General features: G+C 45.6%; 1 protein-coding gene across 8 annotated transcripts in view; it reads right to left on the bottom strand.

Annotated features, from left to right (window-relative positions):
- Positions 1 to 22,722, bottom strand: part of YTHDF1 (YTH N6-methyladenosine RNA binding protein 1) — a 137,542-nt gene that overhangs the window by 15,552 nt on the left and 99,268 nt on the right. For 6 of the 8 annotated variants that reach the window (XR_004541106.1, XM_033963595.1, XM_033963589.1 and 3 more), the window contains exon 5: positions 9,449 to 9,541. The exons of the other annotated variants lie outside the window; for them this stretch is intronic. Coding sequence is in view for 5 of the 6 variants with exons in the window: in XM_033963595.1 (XP_033819486.1) it covers positions 9,450 to 9,541 (92 nt within the window). In the remaining variant the exon portion in view is untranslated. The remainder of the gene's footprint in view (positions 1 to 9,448; positions 9,542 to 22,722) is intronic. 8 annotated transcript variants of the gene reach the window in all.

The raw sequence follows: 22,722 nt of genomic DNA, 5'->3' as shown, positions 1-22,722 counted from the left end.
ATGAGTGAAGACCCATTGTGTGCTCTGAAGCAGGAGAGACCTGCCACCTGCACCTTGAGGCAATAGCACCTTGAAGGAGGCTACTGCCAGGCCCTTGTCTAGATTGGCCTGTAAGAAGCCTAAGGACGACCGGAATGGGAGCCCATAACAGCTCCACCAGGCCTCCAGCACAAAACTACTGGAAAGTTTTCTAAGCCTTAACATAAGCCACCAGAGTAGATGACTTATTTGACTTCAAAAGAGTGGCAATAACTACGTCAGAGTAGCCTCCAAGTCAAGCCCTTGCACTCAAGAACCATGGCAGACCAAAGTGCTGGGGATTCTCCATAGGAACCGGCCTAAGACGGCAGTGATAAAGGAGCTTGAGCTTCTCATCCCACTGAAGATGAATCAGGTCTGCATACCACGGGCGATGAGGCCAGTCCGAAGCTACTAGGCCCAGCTGACTCGCAATTTTGTGAACGACCCAACCCAACCCACCCCACTGTGGACCAGGATGGAAAAAAAAAAGGAACTCCCGAGTTGGCCAGGGCTGAACTAACGCACTAAGACCCAAGCTTCTTTGTTCTTTTCTTTGACTGAAATAGTGCTCAGCTTACGAGTTCTTGGCCGAAGCCATCAAGTCCATAGAGGGCCTGCCCCAGGGACTGAAATGAAGCAGAATGTTCGCTGCAAGAGCAACAACTTTCCTGGGTCCAGGAATTGGTGACTGAGAAAATCCGCCTGCACATTGTCTATGCTGGCCACATATGTCACTGAAAGAGCTAGGTGGTGAACTTCTGCCCACCGGAACAACATCCGAGCCTCCTGACTTACAGGAGCACTTCTAGTGCCTCCCTGTCGATTTATGTACACCACTGCTGTGGCACTGTAAGAAACACCTTCACTGCCTTGCCTTCTAGGGTGTTTTGCATATCTCAGAGTGCCAGCTAAACGGCCCTGAGCTTGAGACAGCTGATCGTCCAGCACCTCTGAGGAAGAGACCACCAGCCCTGGATGGAACAATCCCTGCAATGGGCTCCCCAGCCAAAGAGACTTGCATCTGTCGTCAGAGTGATCCATTCCTTGATTCTGAGGGGCATTCCCTTGTCGAGAGCAGCTCCCTAAAGCCACCAGTGCAGACTGCTCCATGCCAGTTCCATCCAAGAAAGAGGTATCTGAAGCGAATGATGTTGCAGGGACCACCAGGACAGGAGGGACTGCTGCAGCAGCTGCATGTGTGCCCGAGCCCAGGGCACAACCTCCAGGGAGGCTTCCATGGATCCCAGAACCTGCAGATACCGCTAAGCTGTGAAACTCAGGTTCACCAGAAGATCCTCAATCTGTTTCCGGAGCTTCTGTTTGCATGGCTTGGGAAGAAAAACATGGCCTTGGAGCGTGTCGAACTGAACCCCTAGATAATCCAGCGTCTCATATGGAATTAGCTGCTTTTCTTGAAGTTTACAATTCAGCCCAAATGCTGCAGGAAACACCACAGTCTCCACCGCCTGCGCGCACTCCAGTCTGGATGGTGTCCTGATCAACCAATCATCCAGATATGGATGAATCAGGACCCATATTCTATGAAGATATGTCGCTACCACAGCCATCACTTTGGTAAAGGTATGGGGGCCGTTGCCAATCTGAAGGGTAGGGCTGCAAACTGGAAATGCTGCTACAGAATGTGAAATCTCAGCTATTTCCAGTGTCTGGGGAAGACAGGAATATGCAGATAGGCTTCCATCAGATCTAGTGAAGCCAAAAACTCTCTTGGAGCCATCGCCGCAATGACTGAATGTACCATTTCCATGAGAAAGTGCAAAATCCGTAGAAACGTGTTGACCGACTTGAGATCCAGGATGGGTCTCCAGTCTTCTGAGCCTTTCTTTGGCACAATGAAGTATAAGGAGTATCTGCTGGAGCCCAAATCACTTTCGGGAATAGGTTCTACAGCCTGAATGTCCAAGAGATGCTGCAGAGTTGCCCCAACGTTCAGTGCTTTCTCCAGCCTTCCCGCTGAAAATAAATCTGGAGAAAGGCGGAAGAAGTCTATCTCGTGTCCCTCCCATCTGATGTTCAGCACCCATTTGTCTGAGGAAATTTGCTCCCATATCTGTAAGAACATCATCAGCCCTCCTCTAATGCAAGGAGACACGGCTGAGACCATGGCGTCATTGTGACTTCTTAGAGGTGGTGATGGCATGAGAACCCGAAGCCTGTTTGTGTCTAGGGTTGGAATAGTGTCTGTAGTTTGGGGAAAATCTCTGTCCAGACGAACCCAAGGAGCCTTGGTGAAACCTGCGGGAAGGATGAAAATTGCCACGACCTCCTCCAGAAACATGCAGAGGCTTGTTATCTGGAAAGAACTTAGGATGATGGTACGGCACACTGGCCATCAAGTCATCCAGTCCCTTACATTACATTACATTACATTACATTAGGGGTTTCTATTCCGCCATTACCTTGCGGTTCAAGGCGGATTACAAAAGGTTAATTTAAAAAGGACAGAATTACAATGATTATCTAGAGAGGTAAGTTGTAGATCTTAAGAGCATTTAGAGGTCGTGTTGTTATTGCTGTTTCAGGAATTTCTTGAAAAGTGTGGTTTTTATTTCTTTTCTGAATGTCTTATAGTCTGGGGTGGTCATCAGAAGGTTGGAGATCTGGTTGTCCAGTCTTGCGGCTTGAGTGGCTAGGAGGCCGTCGTGTAGTTTTGTTCTTTTTACTTCTTTGATTGGGGGGGGTATGAATGGGGAGTGCGTTTTTCTGTGTCTGGTACTGGGTGCTTGGATGAGGCGATTGTTCAGGTATGATGGGCTGTCTCCGTGTAGGGTTTTAAATAATATGCAGTAGAATTTGAAATGGATTCTTTCTTGGATTGGGAGCCAGTGTGAGTTGATGAAGGCTTCAGTGATGTGGTCATGTTTTTTCAATGAGAAGATGAGTCTCAAAGCTGTATTTTGGATTGTTTGGAGTTGTTTTATCGTAGTTGCAGGACATGGAAGGAAGAGTATGTTACAGTAGTCCAATATACCTAGTATTAGTGATTGTACTATAAGTTGGAATTGTGTTCTTTCAAAGAATTTTCGGACTTGTCTCAGGTTTCTCATGATTGCGAAAGATTTTTGAATTGTTTTGTTTATTTGCGGTTGCATTGTGCAGCATCTGTCTATGGTCATGCCTAGTAGTTTTATGGTGGTTTGGATGGGATATTTGGTTGCGTTTATGTCTAGGTTGGTTGTGGTTTGGATCTTGTCATTTTCTAGGAGGATGAATTTGGTTTTGTCTTGGTTGAGTTTAAGTTTGTGATTTTTCATCCAGGTTGTGACTGCTTCAAGTGTTTGGTGAAGTTTGTCTGTCATGATAGGTTTAGAATGGTCATATGGGACGAGGATGGTGATGTCATCCGCATAACTATAGGAGGTTATGCCTAGATTGTCCAGATGCGTTCCTAGAGAAGCAGTGTAGAGATTGAAGAGGGTGGGGGATAGTGGAGATCCTTGTGGTACGCCGCAGGGGTTTGACCAGGATTCTGACTTTTCTTTGTTTGATTTTACACTGTAGGTTCTGAGTTTTAGGAATCCTTCAAACCAGGAGTATACTTTATCTGAGATGCCTATTGCATCTAAGATCTGTAGAAGGATGTTGTGGTCTACTAGGTCGAATGCCGCCGATAGGTCCAGTTGTATGAGTAGCATTTTTTTCCCTGTACTAAGTTGTTGTCTGACGGTATCCATAAGGGAGCCTAGTAGTGTCTCTGTGCTGAAGTTTGTTCTGAAGCCTGATTGCATGGGGTGGAGTAGGTTATGGTCCTCTATGTAATTGGTGAGTAGTTTGGCTACTAGGCCTTCTATAATTTTGACATATAGCGGAATTGAGGCTATAGGTCTGAAGTTAGATGGGAGGTTTTGTGGTGCTTTTGGGTCTTTTTGGATTGGGGTGATGACAATTTCGCTGAGGTCAGCAGGGAATGTGCCTTCTGTGAGCGTGAATTGGATCCATTGTAGAGTTATGGTGCGGAATTTTACACTAGAGGTGGTAAGGAGATATGAGGGGCAATGGTTGAGGTCACAGGAGGCATGGCTGTATTTTTTGTAGCATTTGTTGAATTCTGACCATTGTATGTTAGGGAATTGAGTCCAAATTCTGTCTGCTGCGATTGCCTCTTTTCCTGTAGGGTGGATTGTGATTGGATTTTGATGGGATGGGTTTAGGATGAGTGTGGCTCTGGTGTTGGTGATTTTGTTCTTGAAGTGTTCTGCTAAGAGGGTGGGTGATGGTGGAGGTGTGTTCGAGGAGGTAGTGTATGGTTTGGTGTCTGTTAATTCTTTCAGGATTTGGAATATTTTTTTGGAATCTTGGGTTTCCGTGCCTATGAGATTAGTATAGTAGCTTTTCCTCTTATCTTTTAGTAGATTTTTGTATTGTTTGTTGATTTTTTTCCAATCGGTTTTTGTTTGATCTTGGTTCTTTTTTCTCCATTTTCTTTCTAATCTTCTACACTGTCTTTTGAGTTGGAGTAATTCATTATCAAACCATTGGTCTGATTTCCTTCTGGTTCTGGTTTTGGTTTGTAGGGGTGCCAGATCATCAAGGATGTTGGTGGATACATTTTTCCAGTGGGAGATGAAGTTTTTTGGGTCGCAGTCTTGGATAGTTTCGTCTACCTTTGACCAGAAAATGGTTGGGTCGATATGTTTGCGTGAGGTATATGTGGTTTTTTTTTGATTGAGGTGTGTGTTTGGTCTTGGTCCAATTGATGTTGAAGTTATAAATGTAGTGGTCTGACCATAGGGATGGGGACCATGTTCCGTTAGGAGTTTGGATTGCTGGATTGGATGGTTGGTGAGACATGAATGCAGCAATGTCCAGTTGATGACCTTTTTCATGAGTGGTTTGTGGGTTTAGGATCTGGAAGGATAAGGCATTGAGGAAGGATAGACAGTTATTTGCTGGTGTGGAGGTTGTGTCTTCTAGGTGTAGGTTTAGGTCTCCTAGGATGAGGTTATATTCAGCTGTTAGTGAGTTTTGGTAGATGAAGTTTTCAAATTCAGGTCTCACTGTGGTCCAGTTTCCTGGTGTTATGTAGCAAAGCAAGCAGTTTAGAGAGTTTTTTAGTGTTGGGTTTGTGAGTTGACACGCTAGGAAATCCATTTGTGGAGTGGATGTTTTCTCAAGTATGTTTAGAGTTAGGGAGTTCTTGAATATTATTGCTAGTCCTCCTCCTCTTTTTTTCTCTCTGCAGGTTACTGTTATTTTGTATCCTGGCGGGCATACTTCTTTTATTCTAGGGTCTGTGTCTGAGGTTAACCAGGTTTCAGTGAGGAATAGGCAGTCAAGTTTTTCTGTTTTTATCCAATTTTTTATGTTTTCTGTTTTGGGTCCTAGTGCTCTGATGTTAACATAGGCACATGTAAGGGAGGTCGTGTCAGTCTGGGGAGTGTGAGTTGTTTCCGGGTATATGAGTGTTGTGGGAGATGGATGAGATTTTGTTTTCGGAAGTGTTGATCTTCTTCTCCAGGTAACAGTGATGGAGTGTTGAGTGCTGGCGTGGTGGTTCGAGTTTCTTGATGTGAGTATTCTTCTGTTGGGAAGTTGGAAGTTGGTTGTACTGGAGGATGTGGTAGTGGTGGGTAAGTTGTTTGCTGCTGCTTTCCAACTAGAAATGAGGAGGATTATCAAAAGGGTGGCTAGTGTGTGTGTGTGCAGGGAGAGCTTCATTTTTTATGTCTGGTTCGGGGGGGCGGAGCAGGGCTCCCACGCTGGCCCGATCTGGCTGGCTTCTGTGAAGTGGTGCGCTGGGTCGTTTTTAAATGTAATATGTCCTCCGGCTGGATTGGGGGGGGCGGAGCAGGGCTCCCACACCGGCCCGATCTGGCTGGCTCGAGTTGGTGTTGTGCGCTGGCTTTTTTAAGGTAAAAAGTCCTCCTGCTGGATCAGGGGGGGGCGGAGCAGGGCTCCCACGCCGGCCCGATCTGGCTGGCTCGTGTTGGTGCTGTGCGCTGGTTTTTTTATGGTAAAATGTCCTCCTGCTGGATCGGGGGGGGGGGGGGGCGGAGAAACAGTTGAAGAAAAACAGGTAATCCTTGGTGGATTTAAACAGTGTACAGAGTCAGGGTTGAGTAGTGATTGTGGACTAGGGTAGGATGAAACTTGACAGGTGTGGTGAGACTTGATAGGAATAAGATCAAGAAGTTTGAGCTGCAGGTGGCCTTGGGTGACGGAGCTGGACTCCCACGCGGCCCGAGGTTCTCTCTCTGCAGCTGAGGGACAAGTCTCGCGTTGGTGCAGCTCCCGGTATCGATGGTGCTGCCCTGTAGAGTAGCGCTGGAGAGAGCTTGGTTGCAGGGGGTTTCGGGAGGCGGAGCTGGACTCCCACGCGTCCCGAAGCTTCGTCCCTGCAGCCGGAGGGTCAGACAGTGATGGGGTAGCTCCGGATTCAATGGAGCTGCCCGAGAGTGTAATTAACGTAATAACCAAACAAAGTAATTAATGTAAAAACCAAACAAAGTAATTAATGTAAAAACCAAACAAAGGTTAAGCCGCTGGAGGCCTCGGGTGACGGAGCTGGACTCCCACGCGGCCCGAGGTTCTCTCTCTGCAGCTGAGGGACGAGTCTCGCGTTGGGGCAGCTCCCGGTATCGATGGTGCTGCCCTGTAGAGTAGCGCTGGAGAGAGCTTGGTTGCAGGGGGTTTCGGGAGGCGGAGCTGGACTCCCACGCGTCCCGAAGCTTCGTCCCTGCAGCCGGAGGGTCGGACAGTGATGGGGTAGCTCCGGATTCAATGGAGCTGCCCGAGAGTGTAATTAAAGTAAAAACCAAACAGAGGAAGGCAGGCAAAGCGCTGGGGTTTCGGGGGGCGGAGCAGGGCTCCCACGCGGCCCGAGGTCGGAAGAGATGTGCAGGCAGCTCCCGGTGGCAGAGGAGCTGCTTTTAGAGTAAGGCAGGCAAAACGCTGGGGTTTCGGGGGGCGGAGCAGGGCTCCCACGCGGCCCGAGGTCGGAAGAGATGTGCAGGCAGCTCCCGGTGGCAGAGGAGCTGCTTTTAGAGTAAGGCAGGCAAAACGCTGGGGTTTCGGGGGGCGGAGCAGGGCTCCCACGCGGCCCGAGGTCGGAAGAGATGTGCAGGCAGCTCCCGGTGGCAGAGGAGCTGCTTTTTTACCAAAAAGCCTTTGAGCCTTGAAAGGAAGCCTGCTGAGGGTCGCCTTAGAAGGTGAACCTCCAGCCCAGTAGCAGATCAAGTGTTCTGCGAGCTGAAACAGCATAAGCTGAAACCTTGCTTAATACCCAAATAAGGTCATACAAGGCATCAGCTACATAGTCAACTACTTCCAGCACTAGGGGGAAGCGTTGTCTTCCACTGAAGGAACACGTGGTGCAACTTTGTGTTACAAGCACGAGGAAGCAGCTACAACAGCCTTAATACCCGAAGAAAACACCTCAAAAAGCTTCCTCTGAACCAGGTCTATCCTGCAATCCTGAGAATCCTTAAGCATAACTCCTTCAAGCGGGAGGGCAGTGTGCTTGGTCACCTGAGCCACCAAATCCACCTTCAGCTTATCAAAGAGCTGCTGAAAATCTGGAGCCATGCGACAAAATTTAGTCATGGTCTTAAGACAGCCAAAAGGAACTCTTTGGAGTTTCCCATTGCTCCATAACCACAGTAGTGAGATCAGGATGTGATGGGGAAAAAGAACATCTGGGTATTAGAATGACTCATGATGGTACATTGAGACATGGAGGGCTGAGCCACCAAGTTCAGGTCCTTTATGACGTCCACTATAAAACTATGGACAGATGCCGACATAAGCAGCCAATGAACAGAGGTATCACCACCCACATCAGGGCTCTTGGAGACTAACTGGATAACCGTACCGCAAATTTCCAGGACATCCAAGGTGGATACAGTATCCACAGAATCAGCTTGCCAGAGCAGACCGTCCAGATCCATGATGACAGGGGAACAGGGAGCTCAAACAGGACCCCCCCCCCCCAAGGGAAGGCCCTTACAGAAACCAGTGCCGTGCTCATTGGCTGCGCAGCGTGGGTTGGGTCCATGAGATATGTTCTCCACATGAGCTGAACAAATTCTGGGAAAAGCCACATATTGGGGTTGGCATCAGCTCCTTGCGAAACCCAATAAAGGCCTGTGAAAGCTCCTCGGACTCTAAATCTGTGTTTTGTATCACCACCAGAAACTGGCATAGGGTGAGATTTTCTGCCTAATTCCTCATCCCTGGAGGACCTAACTCCTTAGCCCTGCAGGACCCTGAAGCTCAAAGCTCCCGCCCTTTCCCCTCACGCAGTGCGGCACGTGGTACAAGGATGCTCCTTCGCTGGTAGTCCAGCATATTCCACACATGAATTCACATCTACATTGGTGGAGGAGTCCATCCCTAATGATTTCCAACAAAATTGAGGGGTTGTGAGGCAGAAATTTGAAGTTTAAAATTAAATTGCTAAAAATCCAAGATGGCTTCTTCTGCCAGAAAGTTCACTTAAAATGCCTTGGGGAGAATTTCCAGAAGGTCAAAACCTGACGATTTGGGGCTTTTGGGGGTGGGATATATGACCCCCCATCCTCAAAAACGACTAAAAATCCCATTTTCAGACTCCCCCTCCCCCGATTCTCCCATAGGAAGTAATGGGGCTGTACGTACAGTCTCCGAAGTGCCTGCCTGTCAGCTCTGCCAATGCAACTGAAGTGAAGGAAAAGGGTTTTCTGCCTCAGCTTTTCTCTAAACAGCACAATCTTCAGGCTGTAGGTCAGACAGACTGAAATCTCCACCCCCATGGAACCTCTCCACGTAACCAGGGCCGAGAAAACACCACCTGTGCCCCGATACTTCGAGGGCTGTTACACAGGGTGCATTCATCCTGAGCTTAAACCTGACAAGATCAGAAGGCATGCACGCTCCCAGGGGGACAGAGACGGACCCTGAGCTCTGAAGGCGTCACAAAGCAGGCTGGCTCTATAAGTCCACACAAAGCTTGCCCTGTGGAACAGCAGTCTGGCGTCAAGGGACTGCAATTTTTCTCAGGCAGGGAACCTCCAAATGGTCTCCAGGTACTAGGGCCACCAAATAAAAACAAATTTTAAGCAAAAAATGAAGCAGAGCAGATCAGAAAGACTTCTGCATGGTTCGCTTGCAGAAATGAAAACTGCAAGGAGCTCTGTACTCCTCTGCCAAGAGGGAGGAGCAGAGGAGAGAAAAAGGTGTTGGATTTCTGCAACACCCGGTTCGTGGGTTGGATTGAAAGACCTGCTGTAATGACTCCAGAGTAGATGTAACAGAAGAAACACTATAGTATGGTAAAACTAATTAGAGTTGTCAAAACATACAAGGACTGTGAAAAATTGCAGAAGACCATAGGAAATTGGAAGACTGGGTATCCAAATGGCAGATGAAATTTAATGTGGACAAATGCAAAGTGATGCACATCAGAAAGAATAATCCAAATCATAATTACCTTATCTAGGGTCCATCTTAGGAGTCGGCACCCAAGAAAAAGATTTGGGTGTCATTGTAGACACTACGCTGAGATCTTCTGCCCAGTGTGCGGCTGTGGCAAAAAAAGCAAACAGGATGCTAGGAATTATTAGGAAAGGGATAGTAAATAAGATTGAGAATATTATAATGCCTCAGTATTGCTCCATGAGTATTGTGCACAGTTTTGGTCCTCTTGTACGAGGAAAGACTAAAGAGGTCGGGGCTCTTTAGCTTGGAAAAGAGATGGCTAAGGTGAGATATGATTGAGGTCTACAAAATGTCGAGTGGTGTAGAATGGGTAACAGTCAATCGATTTTTCACCCTTTCCAAAAGTACAAAAACCAGGGGACACAATGAAATTACATGGGAATACTTTTAAAACAAATAGAAGGAAATATTTTTTTAATCAAAAGAATAGTTAAGCTCTGGAATTCATTGCCAGAGGATATGGTTACATCAGTTAGTGTAGCTAAGTTTAAGAAAGGTTTGGACAAGTTCCTGGAGGAAAAGTTTATAGTCTGCTATTAAGACAGATATGGGGGAAGCCACTGCTTGCTCTGGATCGGTAGAATGGAAAGTTGCTACTATTTGGGTTTCTGCCAGGTACTATGACCTGGATAGGCCCCTGTTGGGAACAAGATACTGGGCCAGATGGCCACTAGTCTGACTCAGTAAGGCATGCTCTTAAGGAAGAACCAACAAAAAGTAGAAAGGAAACCCTGGAGTCAAAGAATGAGAAAAACAAAGTTTATAATTAAAAACAAAAAAGACAATAGGTCTACATAAAACTTTCCCTGCTGAACACTCTAAAGAGATTTAGTGTATAACACTGAACCTACTAAGTTTAGAGTGTTTTAGTAAGGAGAGCATTTATACCGATAACTACCAGAGGGCCACCGCGTGAGCGGACTTCTGGGCATGATGGACCACTGGTCTTACCCAGCAGCGGCAATTCTTATGTTCCTTTTGAAAATTATTTAATGCCCCCCCCCCCTCCTATCGACAGATGCTTGTGTTTAGAACCATTCAGATTATTGTGACTCCTGAAGCAGGCAGTTGCACCAAAACATGGCACTGTCGAGTTGTTCTTCTGAACTCCTATTGTTTGGGGAGATTTGTTTTATGTAGACTTGTTATAATAATTTAAAAAAAAGTTAACATTGTATTTGACATCTTGACTTCAAAGTTTCCTTTTTCTACTTTTTTGTTGGTTCTCCCCTAATTTCATGTCTTTTGGATAGAACATCTTAATCTCGGATCTAGAAAGGCAGACAAGGAAATCTTCTGATTCACATTGAATAGGCAAATGACTTTCTGAAGGAAGGAAAAATTATGTCTTATCTGATAATTTTCTTTAGTCATGTAGATGAATCCAGATGAGTGGGTTATGTCCATCCACCAACAGGGGGACAGAGAGTCAAACTGAGCTCTGTCATATAAGATGGTAAGCTCACTGGCTATCCAGTATTTCTTGTAACAAAGCAGAAGGACCAACCTTGAAACAACTAAGTCCCGAACACCCTCCTTAGAGTTCCGAGAGGTGAGGCAGACCCTAAGTCCACACAATTCCACCAGAAGGCCCAAAACCTAGGGAAGAGAAAAAATGAAACACAGAGAGAGTGAGGCTCTGGATTCATCTGCTGTGACTAAAGGAAAGAAAATTATCAGGTAAAACAATTTTTCCTTCCTTGTCATCAGCAGTATATGAATCCAGACAAGTAGGATGTAGCAAAGCAGTCCTCGGAAGGGCAGGACAAAAAGCAAGATATAGAAGCCAAGGGCACAGCAGATGCCACTGAGCCCTCCGGTACCCCACACATGGTAACCTGAGAAAACAAAGGGTAGCCGAACTGGAAAGAAATACCCAAGGTGGAATGGCCACCAAGAGTGAGAGCACTATCCCTAAGAGATGGAACAGGGAATGCAAAAGGCCAAACTAAGCCAGAAGCAGTATCGTATGAGGACATGGCCTGGCCCCTGGAAAGCTGAAGGCCTAGCCTACCCTGCAAACAGGCATGACCACAAACTGATGGGAACCAAGGTATGACGCCGCAGCTGAGAGCGAGGGAAGAGAACAGACATTGCTATCTCTAGGTCGAAAGGAAACAACATCCTTCCAGCAAAAACAGTCTGGATCAAGAGCCAGTCGAAGGGCCCCTAACTCAGGAACTTCTAAGAGGGCAGTCGTGCAGAGGAACGAGTGTCTGGCAACCGCCAAGGGCATGTAGAGCCAAAGAGCTAACAATGTGGAAAACCAGCGGAGCTAGATAGTGCTGCCTAAGGAATGAACGCTGTTTGACTCAGCAATGGAGAGCTTGACCTGTCAAGCTGATGCCCAACCATAAATGTAGGTGAATAGAATACCCAATAGAATCGTAGTATATCCAAACTAAAGAAGGGTCTTGGCACCCCTATGAACAAGGCCTACACCCAACCCCCAGGCCCTAGGGGGCAATGTGAACAGAAAGGGAGCAGCACCCCAGTACGGAGGGATGAACCTCAACCAAGGAAGAGGACAGCCTGAAACCTGAGGCTTAGGATGGCTCCAAGCCTAAGCGAGAGACCTGAGACACAGCTCCCAAGAGGGAGCTGGACTCTAAATGCCAGAGAAGTCCCATAGCTGCCTGAGAGCTGCAGCTATTACTAGCAGGGAGTTCTTCCCTAGAGTAAGAAGCAGAAGCACGCTCCTGAGCCAGGATAGTGCCCTCTCTGGCTGTGGCCCACTTCATTAAATGAAGCGAAGCTTCAACAACCAGGACTAAAGGTGTTAAACCTAATGAAGGAGGCATTGCGCTCTAAAACCAGAGAAGTCAGCTGATATAGACAGGGATGGAGTTGCACACCACTCCCAGAAAAAGAGCCAAGTTCCACATCAAGAGATGGAGCCACAAGATCCAAGAAGCAACTGTGGTCAACCTCCAAAGATGAAGCCGCGCTTTCCATCCAGAAGTCGGAGAAAGAACATGCAGCTCATCCAGGGTCTGAAGAGGAGACTGCGCTCCACAGCCCAATATGGAACTTTACCCAACATCTCTGCTCCAGAGAAATAAAAGTTCCCTTCATCCAGAGATGGAGCCATACCTGAAGCCAAGAGCCCTCCAATGCCACCATACTCCACAGCCATAGATGGAACCATGCACAATATCCAGAAGCTAAAGAAGCAACATGCTCCTCCCCCAGTCCAGAAAAGCCACTGTGCTCTATATCCAAAGACGGAGCAGAACTCAGCAATTAAATCCTGAAGAACGGAGCAGCACTGAGATTCAACCAAGCTGAATATTCTGGGGGTGGGGGGTAGAACCCAACATCCACAGAGCAAAGTTGGAGTTTGCCACAAAACTAGTATCTCAACCAAGTTCCAAGTTCTTGGAACACATTTTTTTTTTTTTTTGCAAGCCACGCACCAATCCTCTTTCCCGTCTCTACTCCAGGGGTGTCCAACCCGCGGCTCCCTTCTGCAGTCGGCTCCTCACGTGCGCGATCTGTGGCTGTGTCAGAAGCATTCCCTCTGACATCACAACGTCAGAGAGAAGGCTTCCGAATCAGCCATGAATTGCGCGAGACGCCAACGCCACCCGCAGCCGACTGCAGAAGGGAGCTGGCCAGAAAACTACCGCCGGAGGGAGAGAGAAGCTGGGCCGCACAAAACTCCTTGTCAGGCCACGGGTTGGAGTAAAGACAGGGAAGAGAATTGGTGCGCGGCTTGCAAATAAAAATGTGTCCCAAGAACCAAAGTGACTGTAGGAGTCCTGAGACTCTGACTGGAGTTTCTGAATTATTAATTGGTGAAATTGGTGAGTATTTTGGGGTATTTTATATATGAGGTCTTGAATAAACTCAGAACTTTGTATAAGGGATTGAAACCTTCATATACAGTACAAAATGGGAACAGACCCATTTCTTTAAATTTATTTCTAATTTCTGCTCTGGCAGCTATGACTGTTTGAATGACAATCATTCTATCCCAAAGGAAGAAGACTAAAAATTATTCCCAGAGGATAGTTCCTCATGTAGAGGGATAAAAGTTCACTGCACACAGCTGGTGGAAATGCCTAAAACCAGGTGCTCTAGAGCAGTGTTCTTCAACCACCAGTCCGTGGACCTGTGCCAGTCTGCAGAAATTTTCTGCCGATTCACAGGGCCGGCACATCCATCGGGCCCAAGACAGCGTTCTTCAGCCGCCAGTCCACAGTGCGATCAACGCGGCGTCTTCGGGCCAGCTTCCTGAGTGCTGCAGTGCACAAAGCCATGGGAAAAGGCTCCTCCACGCGGCCTGCGCTTGAACCGGAAGCCTTCTCTCTGACATCGCAACGTCAGAGGGAAGGCTTCCAGATGAGGCGTGGGATGCATGCGAGGAGCTGCTGCCCACAGCTTTGTGCAATGCAGCACTCAGGGAGCCGACCCGAAGATGCTGCATTGATCACAAAGTGGACCGGCCCAAAGATAACACCGGGGGGCAGGCCAGAAGGCAAGGCACATGGAGGGAGAGAGACAACAACGGTAGGGGAAATGCTTTTATTTTTTTTATTTAGTGATTGATTTGTCTGGTTTTTTAAAATGTAATTATTGATTTGTCTGTTCAGGAAGAAATGCATGTGTTTCTTTTCGTCTGGGATTGTACTGCTTGTAGAGTCTTGCATCTTAGGGTTTGTTTGTAAATATTAGTACTTTTAGTTTTTGGTCCTGCATTTGAATGGGGTTATCTGTTTTAGGAATGAATATTAAAAAGCATACGGTGTGCTTTGTGTATTTTAATTTTGTGGTTAAGCATTATGTGTTGTTAATACAATTATATTATGTGTTTATATGAAAAATGAATGGAACAAATGGTGTTACAATTAGTACTATTATGGGGGCGGGTTTAGGGGCAGAGATTGAGTGGACTGGTGCCGGTCCACAAATAATTATTTTATTTCCGCCGGTCCATAGGTGTCAAAAAGGTTGAGGAACACTGCTCTAGAGATCCAGATCAATTATAGATACATTTGATAACTCTTCAAAAGCATTCTAGAAATGGTCTAGTTCATCTTACCTGCATAATCCTGATACCCTGCACAGAATTTATAACATTGGTGTAGAGGAAGAGGGAAAAAGATATTTGAAGGGAGAACTGTTGGGAAGAGAAAGGAAGAAATAGTGGACCTGGGGAAGGGAGGCAGGCAGGCAGGGGGAGAGATGGGATGGGGTCAGTTGGGAAGAGAAAGGGAGAGAAGTTGGATCTTGGGATGGGAAGGAGGGAGAAATGTTAGGTCTGTGGATGGAAGGCAGAGATGCAGCATCTCTCTTTTTTTCTCCTCCATTTCACTGTTCAGCATCAAAGGGGGAGGGAAGAAGAAAACAGAAAAGAGAGGGAGCAAAATGTTGGACCATGGAGATAGAGGAGGAGAGATGGACCCATGGGAGGGCAGGAGAGAAGAGAGCTGGGATAAGATGCTAGGCAGGAGATGGAAAGAAAGGGACAGGGAGTTACAGCCTGACCTGTGGAGAGAGGGAGGGGGGTTCTGAAAATGGTGAGCCATGTGGATGAGGTCAAAAGGGAAATGACAAGATGAGTGAGAGAGCAGTGAGTACAGTGGTAGAAATATGGTAATGGGGAGTAGATAGAAGGAAATAGGAGGCTGGGAAAGGAGTGAGATGGGAAATGGGAGAGATAGGTACTGAGAGAAGATGGAGAATTGAGAGGTAGCTGAACATTTATAAAGAAGAAGGGTGAGAAAGAAGGCAAGATTTGAGTGGACAGAGGCAAAAAAGAGAAAAAGTTAAGAAGGCTGAAAGGGAAAAATCAATACGTTGGAGATAGGCATAAGGAAAGAATGGAACAGTATTGAGAAGAGGAGAAAAACTGGACAGCAGACATTGGAAAGAGAATTGGTAGAAGATCGACAAAAAGCAGAAAGAGAAACTGGGAGCAAGATGATGGAAAAACAAAACATCCAGACAATAAGGTAGAAAAAATTGTTTTATTATGAATTTATTAACTGGAATATGTTAGCTTTGGAATATGTGCATCACAATTATTTTTGTATTCAGTTGCGTAGTCATATATAGCTGATTTGGGGGAGGGACTGGAGCCCAAAATTAGTGGAGGGGCACCAAAGTTTCTCCCTGCCTGAGTGCAATTTATAAATACTTGAGCTAGTGGAGATTCCCAAGCCCTGCCAACTGAAGACATCTTCCTCCAGTCTGGCAACTCAAAATCTCCAAGCTTTGCAGCCAAAGGCAATATCCTCAAGCTGCCCCTGCTTTCATGCATACATGAAAACCAAGGGAGGGGGGGGGCAGGGAAGAGGCCTAAAAAAGCAGTAATATTTACCCTGATTAAATGATCCTCCACGTGCGCTGCTGACAGCTGATTCAGCATCCCCGTTCTGATGAGGCTCACCTCTGAAGAGGCTCACCATAGCTGTAATAGAAGTGAATGGGAGAACCAGGAACGCGCATCTCTGCTCATCAGAGTGGGGATGCGGAAGCCTGTGGCTGCTCCTACTGTCAGCGGTGTACGTGGAGGATCACTCAGTCAGGGTAAGAATTACTGCTTTTTTGGGTTCCTCTCCACAGTGTCCCTTTAATGAAGGTTTATTATTAGATACGTACATCTTCTATATTAGTGATTGCAAATTTGGGACCTGCTCAGCCTTTTTTTTTTTTTTGCTCATCTGCTAGTGTTGGTGTTTGTGCGGCCCCACAAAATTTTTTTGTCCAATGTGGCCCAGGGAAGCCAAAAGGTTGGACACCCCTACCCTACTCCTTCACCGTGAGCAGGGAGGGGTAACTTTCATAGCGTTCCAGGTCGTGGGCCAACCCCCTTCCCCACTCCTACTCCTTCACTGTAAGCAGGGAGGGTTAATTTGCATAGCATCAAATTTGCACCAACGGGTTATTCCATGTCAAGTGATCAAGGGCTCCCTGCATGACCATCACGGATTTTGATAAAACTTTATGCACAAAGTCCCACATGTATCAAACTAACTTTGGTAAAGTTTTAGTTTTGCCTGTGGAATATTCGTGGAGATATAGCCATTTCTTTGACCCCATACTGCAATGACATACAGTACGACAGTGACATTCTGACAACTTTGAGACACAATATCTCACGAGCTATGTTTTCAAAAAAACTGAAACTTAGCTACCCTGCACAACTTTTGGAGCTCTATTCAGTGTTACCAATAATAATTTTTGTCGAGCACTGAGTGAATGGCTGAATTACAGTAAACTTGGCCGAAAAAATTAGTGCTCCAAAAAAAGTCAAAGTTTGACATTACTTAGCTCCCACAATAATTGAGTAATAAATGCGAAATTTGGCGCATGTCTCAGTACAACGTTGTTTTCAAAAGTACAATTTCAACCTCCAAACTCTTTCCATTAGTTTACAAATTAAGTGTAAAGTTGCTAATTTGTGTAAAAAGGCCAAAAATAGGGTATTTTCAGCCTGCTTTTACAGAAAAATACCTTTCAGAAACTCTTTCAAATCAGTCTCATTAGAAAGAGCATATTTCAAACCCCCTAGAAAAGTGGGCTTCATTTTTCAACGCAGGTTAACAATGCCCGAAAAAGGGGGACAAAGTTGGGAGATGTCACCATGGCAACGGCCTACGTTTCAACTTATAATTATGTCACTTTTCACACTGTTTTTCCCTGTTTATTTTTACTCAAGCTTTGGGTACAATTATAGTGTTCTTAATTAATGATTATTCCTAACTAGAAATTGAGGTGATAATTTTGTTGCATGCAGATCACAAATTACAACTTGTTTTCTTTTTCAGATCCACATTATTATTAATTCAGTTTAAAATGGATGCCAACAAATCGACTAATAATAATCCTTTTCTGCCAGACTGTGCCATTGGGCAAAAATTGTTGTCAAAGTGTCATGACGGCACATTTTATTCTAAAAAATGTGGGCTCATTTTTTTACATAATTTGTCAACCGATGAAAAATTGCTTATCACTCGGCGCTCTGAAGTTGAACTGATGGATAAAGACCAAATCTGCCTCCACCACAAAGCAAAGTATCTCGACAAATACGAATTAAAGCAAACATCGTGTTGTAGTCCATTTGAAAAGAAAAATCACATTGTTCAAAGTGGATTGTTAAAAGTCGATCTTGCCATGTCTAATGATTTTAGAAAAGTGGCAAAAATAAATATCAAGCCAGGTCAGAAACTTTGCAGTAGGTGCAAAGCCCAATACGTTTCAATGAGTGAAGCTACTGCAGCATCTTCATCTTCAGACGATTTTGATATCAGCATCTCCGATGCAGTTGATCAAAGCTTGACTGCTTTAGGAACCTCTCCATTGAAAATTCGAAGGTTAGCTAGTAGAGATAAAGCCGGATATGTGATACGAAAAATTGAACGTGTGCAGAATGTGATAGCCAGGAAGATTACATCTGCTGCTGGAGTTTCAGCTGAAGAAATTGGGCCGTCTCGTCAGTCTGTAGAAATGAAAACGAAAATTGCAATATCCAACAGGTCAATGAAAGTTCAATTATTGACGATGGCCCCAAAAAGTTGGTCAATAAAGGAAACAGCAATGAAGTTTGGCGTTTCAGAGCGCATGGTCAGAACAGCCCAAAAAGTAAAGAAAGAGAAAGGCATTTGTTCTATACCTGATGCAAAAATTGGCAAGTCCCTTCCAAAAGAAATTGCAAATAGAGTTCAAGATTTTTACGAAGACGATGAATTCAGCAGAATATGTCCTGGCAAAAAAGATTGCATTTCAGTCCGCCTCAATGGTTTAAAAGTACAAAAGCAAAAGCGGCTGCTGTTGTGTAATTTAAAAGAGCTGTACGTGGCGTACTGTAACAAATACGGAACTGAAATTGGTTTTTCCAAATTATGTGAGCTCAGGCCAAAGTGGTGTGTAACCGTTGGTGCATCATAAGAACATAAGAACATAAGAACTGCCTTCTCCGGATCAGACCTTCGGTCCATCAAGTCCGGCGATCCGCACACGCGGAGGCCCTGCCAGGTGTACACCTGGCGTAATTTATAGTCCATCAAATCCTTATATGCCTCTCTTAAGGAGATATGCATCTAGTTTGCTCTTGAAGCCTAGGATGGTCGATTCTGTCATAATCTCCTCTGGGAGAGCATTCCAGGTGTCAACCACTCTCTGAGTAAAGCAGAACTTCCTGACATTAGTCCTGAACCTGTCCCCCCTCAGCTTCATTACATGTCCTCTAGTCCGTGTCAAATTGGACAATGTAAATAATCTTCTCTGCTCTATTTTGTCGATTCCTTTCAGTATTTTGAAGGTCTCGATCATATCCCCACGCAGTCTCCTTTTCTCAAGGGAGAACAATCCTAGTGTTATAAGTCTGTCCTCGTATTCCAGTTTCTCCATACCCTTCACCAGTTTTGTTGCTCGTCTCTGCACCCTCTCCAGCAGCTTTATATCCTTCTTTAGGTAGGGGGACCAATGTTGGACACAGTATTCCAAGTGTGGTCTGACCATTGCCCTATAAAGCGGCATTATAACTTTCTCTGATCTACTCGAGATTCCTTTCTTTATCATGCCCAACATTCTATTTGCCTTCTTTGCCGCTGCCGCGCATTGTGCCGACGGCTTCAGGGTCCTATCTATCAGTACACCCAGGTCCTTTTCTTGTTCACTCTTCCCCAGAGTTGCACCTGACATTGTATACTCGTATTCCTTATTTTTATTGCCTAAATGCATTACCTTGCATTTCTCCACATTGAACTTCATCTGCCATTTCTCCGCCCATGTTTCTAACCGACACAAGTCGCTCTGGAGTTTCTCTCGATCCTCCTGCGATCTGATTGCCCGCATAGTTTTGTATCGTCTGCAAACTTGATGATCTCACTGGATGTTCCTTCCTCCAGGTCATTGATATAAATATTAAAAAGGATCGGCCCAAGTACCGAGCCCTGGGGTACACCACTAGTCACTTTCTCCCAGTCGGAGAACTTCCCATTTATGCCCACTCTCTGCTTTCGGTTTTCCAGCCATTTGCCTATCCATCTTTGTATATCCCCCTCTATGCCATGACTTTGTAGTTTCCTGAGAAGTCTTTCGTGTGGAACTTTGTCGAACGCTTTCTGGAAGTCCAAGTATATTATGTCCACCGGCTTCCCACTATCAATTTGCTCGTTCACGGTCTCGAAAAATTGGAGTAAATTAGTCAAACATGATTTCCCTTTCCTGAATCCATGTTGACTGGGTTTCATCAAGTCGTATGCGTCCAAGTGCCGGACTATGCTATCCTTGATCAGTGCTTCAACCATCTTGCCAGGGACAGACGTAAGACTAACAGGTCTATAGTTGCCCGGTTCCCCTCTCGATCCTTTTTTGAAAATTGGGGTGACGTTCGCTATCCTCCAGTCGTCCGGTATCTGTCCAGGTGCACACTCCGTGTGTGTCTGCACGATACATCAAAATGTAAAGCTCATGCTACAAGGCGCCAATGTCAAAGAGAACTACAAAGTTCTTATGGAAAAAACTGTGTGCGACCTAAATGTCAAGGACTGTATGCTACAACGATGTCAAAACTGCCCTGGTGAAGAAGCACTAACAGCATACCTGGAAGAAATATTCAAGGATTTAGATCCAGAAGAATCAATAGAATTTAAGCAATGGGTTCACGCTGACCATGAAACATTAGAAACAAGCGTACTAACCATGGACAACTTTATTGAAAGACTTGCAAGCAAGATTTGGAAGTTGACAAGCCACCATTTCATTTCAAAACATCAAAGTGAATATTTGAAGATGTTGAAGACAGGCTTAAAAGAAACGGAAATGATCGTTTTGATGGATTTCGCTGAAAATTACTCATTTGTTGTACAGGATGCCGCCCAAGGCTTTCACTGGGAAAATTCACAAGCTACGGTACATCCTTTTGTTGCATATTACCTCAATGAAGTGGGCACATTGTAAGTTGTAAACTGTTGCATTATTTCTGATCATATACAACATGATACGATATCTGTACACGTGTTTATTCAAAAGTTGATCGAATTTTTGGTAACTCAAACAAACATTACCAAAATATACTACTTCAGTGACGGCTCAGCTGCACAATATAAAAACTACAAGAACTTTGTGAATTTGTGCAATCACAGAAATGATTTCAACATTGAGGCTGAATGGAATTTTTTGGGAACTAGCCACGGAAAATCACCCTGCGATGGAGTAAGTACCCACATTGCAAACAGTTCTTTGGGAGTCACACCGACTCGGGTAGGATACGCCTCACAGGGACTTAGCAAACACAAGATATGGAGGGCCATGTATGTCAATGCACACAGTTTAGGTAACAAAATTCTAGAATTGGAGGCTGAAATAAGGAATGCCGACCTAGATGTGGTGGCAATATCTGAAACTTGGTTCACGGACTCACATGGGTGGGATATGGCTATACCGGGCTACAATCTACTTCGTCAGGACAGAGAGGGCAGGTTAGGAGGCGGGGGTAGCTCTATACATTAAAGAGGACATCAAAACCACCAGGATCACAGATGTCAAGTACACCGGGGAGTCCCTCTGAGTAAACCTGGCAAGAGGCAGAGAAAAATGCCTGTATCTAGGTGTGGTATACAGACTCCCAAGACAACTGGAAGACATGGACGCAGAATTAATTGAAGACATAGAGAATATCACTCTACCATGAGAAGCTGTACTGCTAGGGGACTTCAATATGCCTGATGCAGACTGGAACTCATTTTCAGCGACAACCAGCGGTAGCAGGAGGCTCTTAACCTCCATAAAGGGAGCACGTCTCAAACAAATGGTAACGGAGCCTGGTACTCACCAACGGGGAAAGCGTCTCAGAGGTCTCAGTAGGAGATACGCTAGCCTCCAGCGACCACAACATAGTATGGTTCAACCTTAGGAAAGGCTTCCCTAGATCAAACACGAAAACAAAGGTACTCAATTTCCGGGGCACAGACTTCGCACGCATGGGAGATTTCGTCCATCAGACGCTGCAGGACCAAGTGGAGACCGATGATGTAGAAGCTAAGTGGTTAACACTGAAATCAACCATACATGAAGCAACTAGCCGCTTCATAAAATCAGTAAATAAACGACAAAGAAACAATAAACCCCAATGGTTCACCGCGGAGATCTCGCACCTCATTAAGGAGAAGAAAAAAGCGTTTCTCTCCTACAAGCGAACGGAGAAAAGAGAGGCAAAAGTAGACTATAGGACCAAGTCTACAGCGGTCAAAATGGCAGTTAGGGAGGCAAAACTTCGAGTGGAAGAAATTCTGGCAAAAAACATTAAAAAGGGGGACAAATCCTTCTTCAGGTATATTAGTGACAGAAAAAGGAACACAGGCGGGATAGTACGCCTTAGAAGACCGGACGGAAGTTACGTGGAAGCCGAACTACTGAATGAATACTTCTGCTCAGTCTTCATCTGTGAGGCACCGGGACACGGTCCGCAGTTGAAGGCAACACAAAGCACAGAAGACACGTTTCAGAATTTTGAGTTCACACCAGGTGAAGTTTACAGTGAACTGGCAAGACTCAAGGTGAACAAAGCCATGGGACCAGACAATTTGCACCCAAGAGTGCTCAGAGAATTGAGCGATGTCCTGGCGAAACCGTTGGCTGAGCTATTCAATCTCTCCCTAAGTAAGGGGAAAGTTCCCCTGGACTGGAAATTAGCTAATGTCGTTCCTCTGCATAAAAAGGGTTGCAGGGCAGAGGCTGCGAATTATAGACCGGTGAGTCTCACATCAATAGTGTGCAAACTCATGGAAACACTAATTAAAAGCAAATTGGACACGATCTTGAATGAAGGGAATCTTCGGGATCCCAGTCAGCATGGATTCACCAAGGGTAGGTCCTGCTAATCCAATCTCATCGGCTTCTTTGACTGGGTAACAAGAAAGTTGGACTTGGGAGAGTCTTTGGACGTCGTGTACCTGGACTTCAGTAAAGCTTTTGACAGTGTCCCACACCACAGGCTGCTAAGCAAGATGGAATCGACGGGGTTAGGAGAGACACTAACTGCATGGGTCAATGATTGGCTGAGTGGCAGACTTCAGAGGGTGGTGGTTAATGGTACCCTCTCTAAAACATCGGAGGTGACCAGTGGAGTGCCGCAGGGCTTGGTCCTGGGTCCACTCCTTTTCAACATATTCATAGGGAATCTGACTCAAGGGCTTCAAGGTAAAATAACACTATTCGCCGATGACGCCAAACTATGTAATATAGTAAGTGAATGCAGTTTACAGAATTATATGGTGCAGGACCTGCTTACATTGGAAAGTTGGTCCTCAACCT

This window comes from Geotrypetes seraphini, chromosome 11 (assembly GCF_902459505.1).
Source record: "Geotrypetes seraphini chromosome 11, aGeoSer1.1, whole genome shotgun sequence".
NCBI classification, from domain to species: Eukaryota; Metazoa; Chordata; class Amphibia; order Gymnophiona; family Dermophiidae; genus Geotrypetes; species Geotrypetes seraphini.
This window is presented reverse-complemented; position numbering and strand designations above follow the sequence as displayed.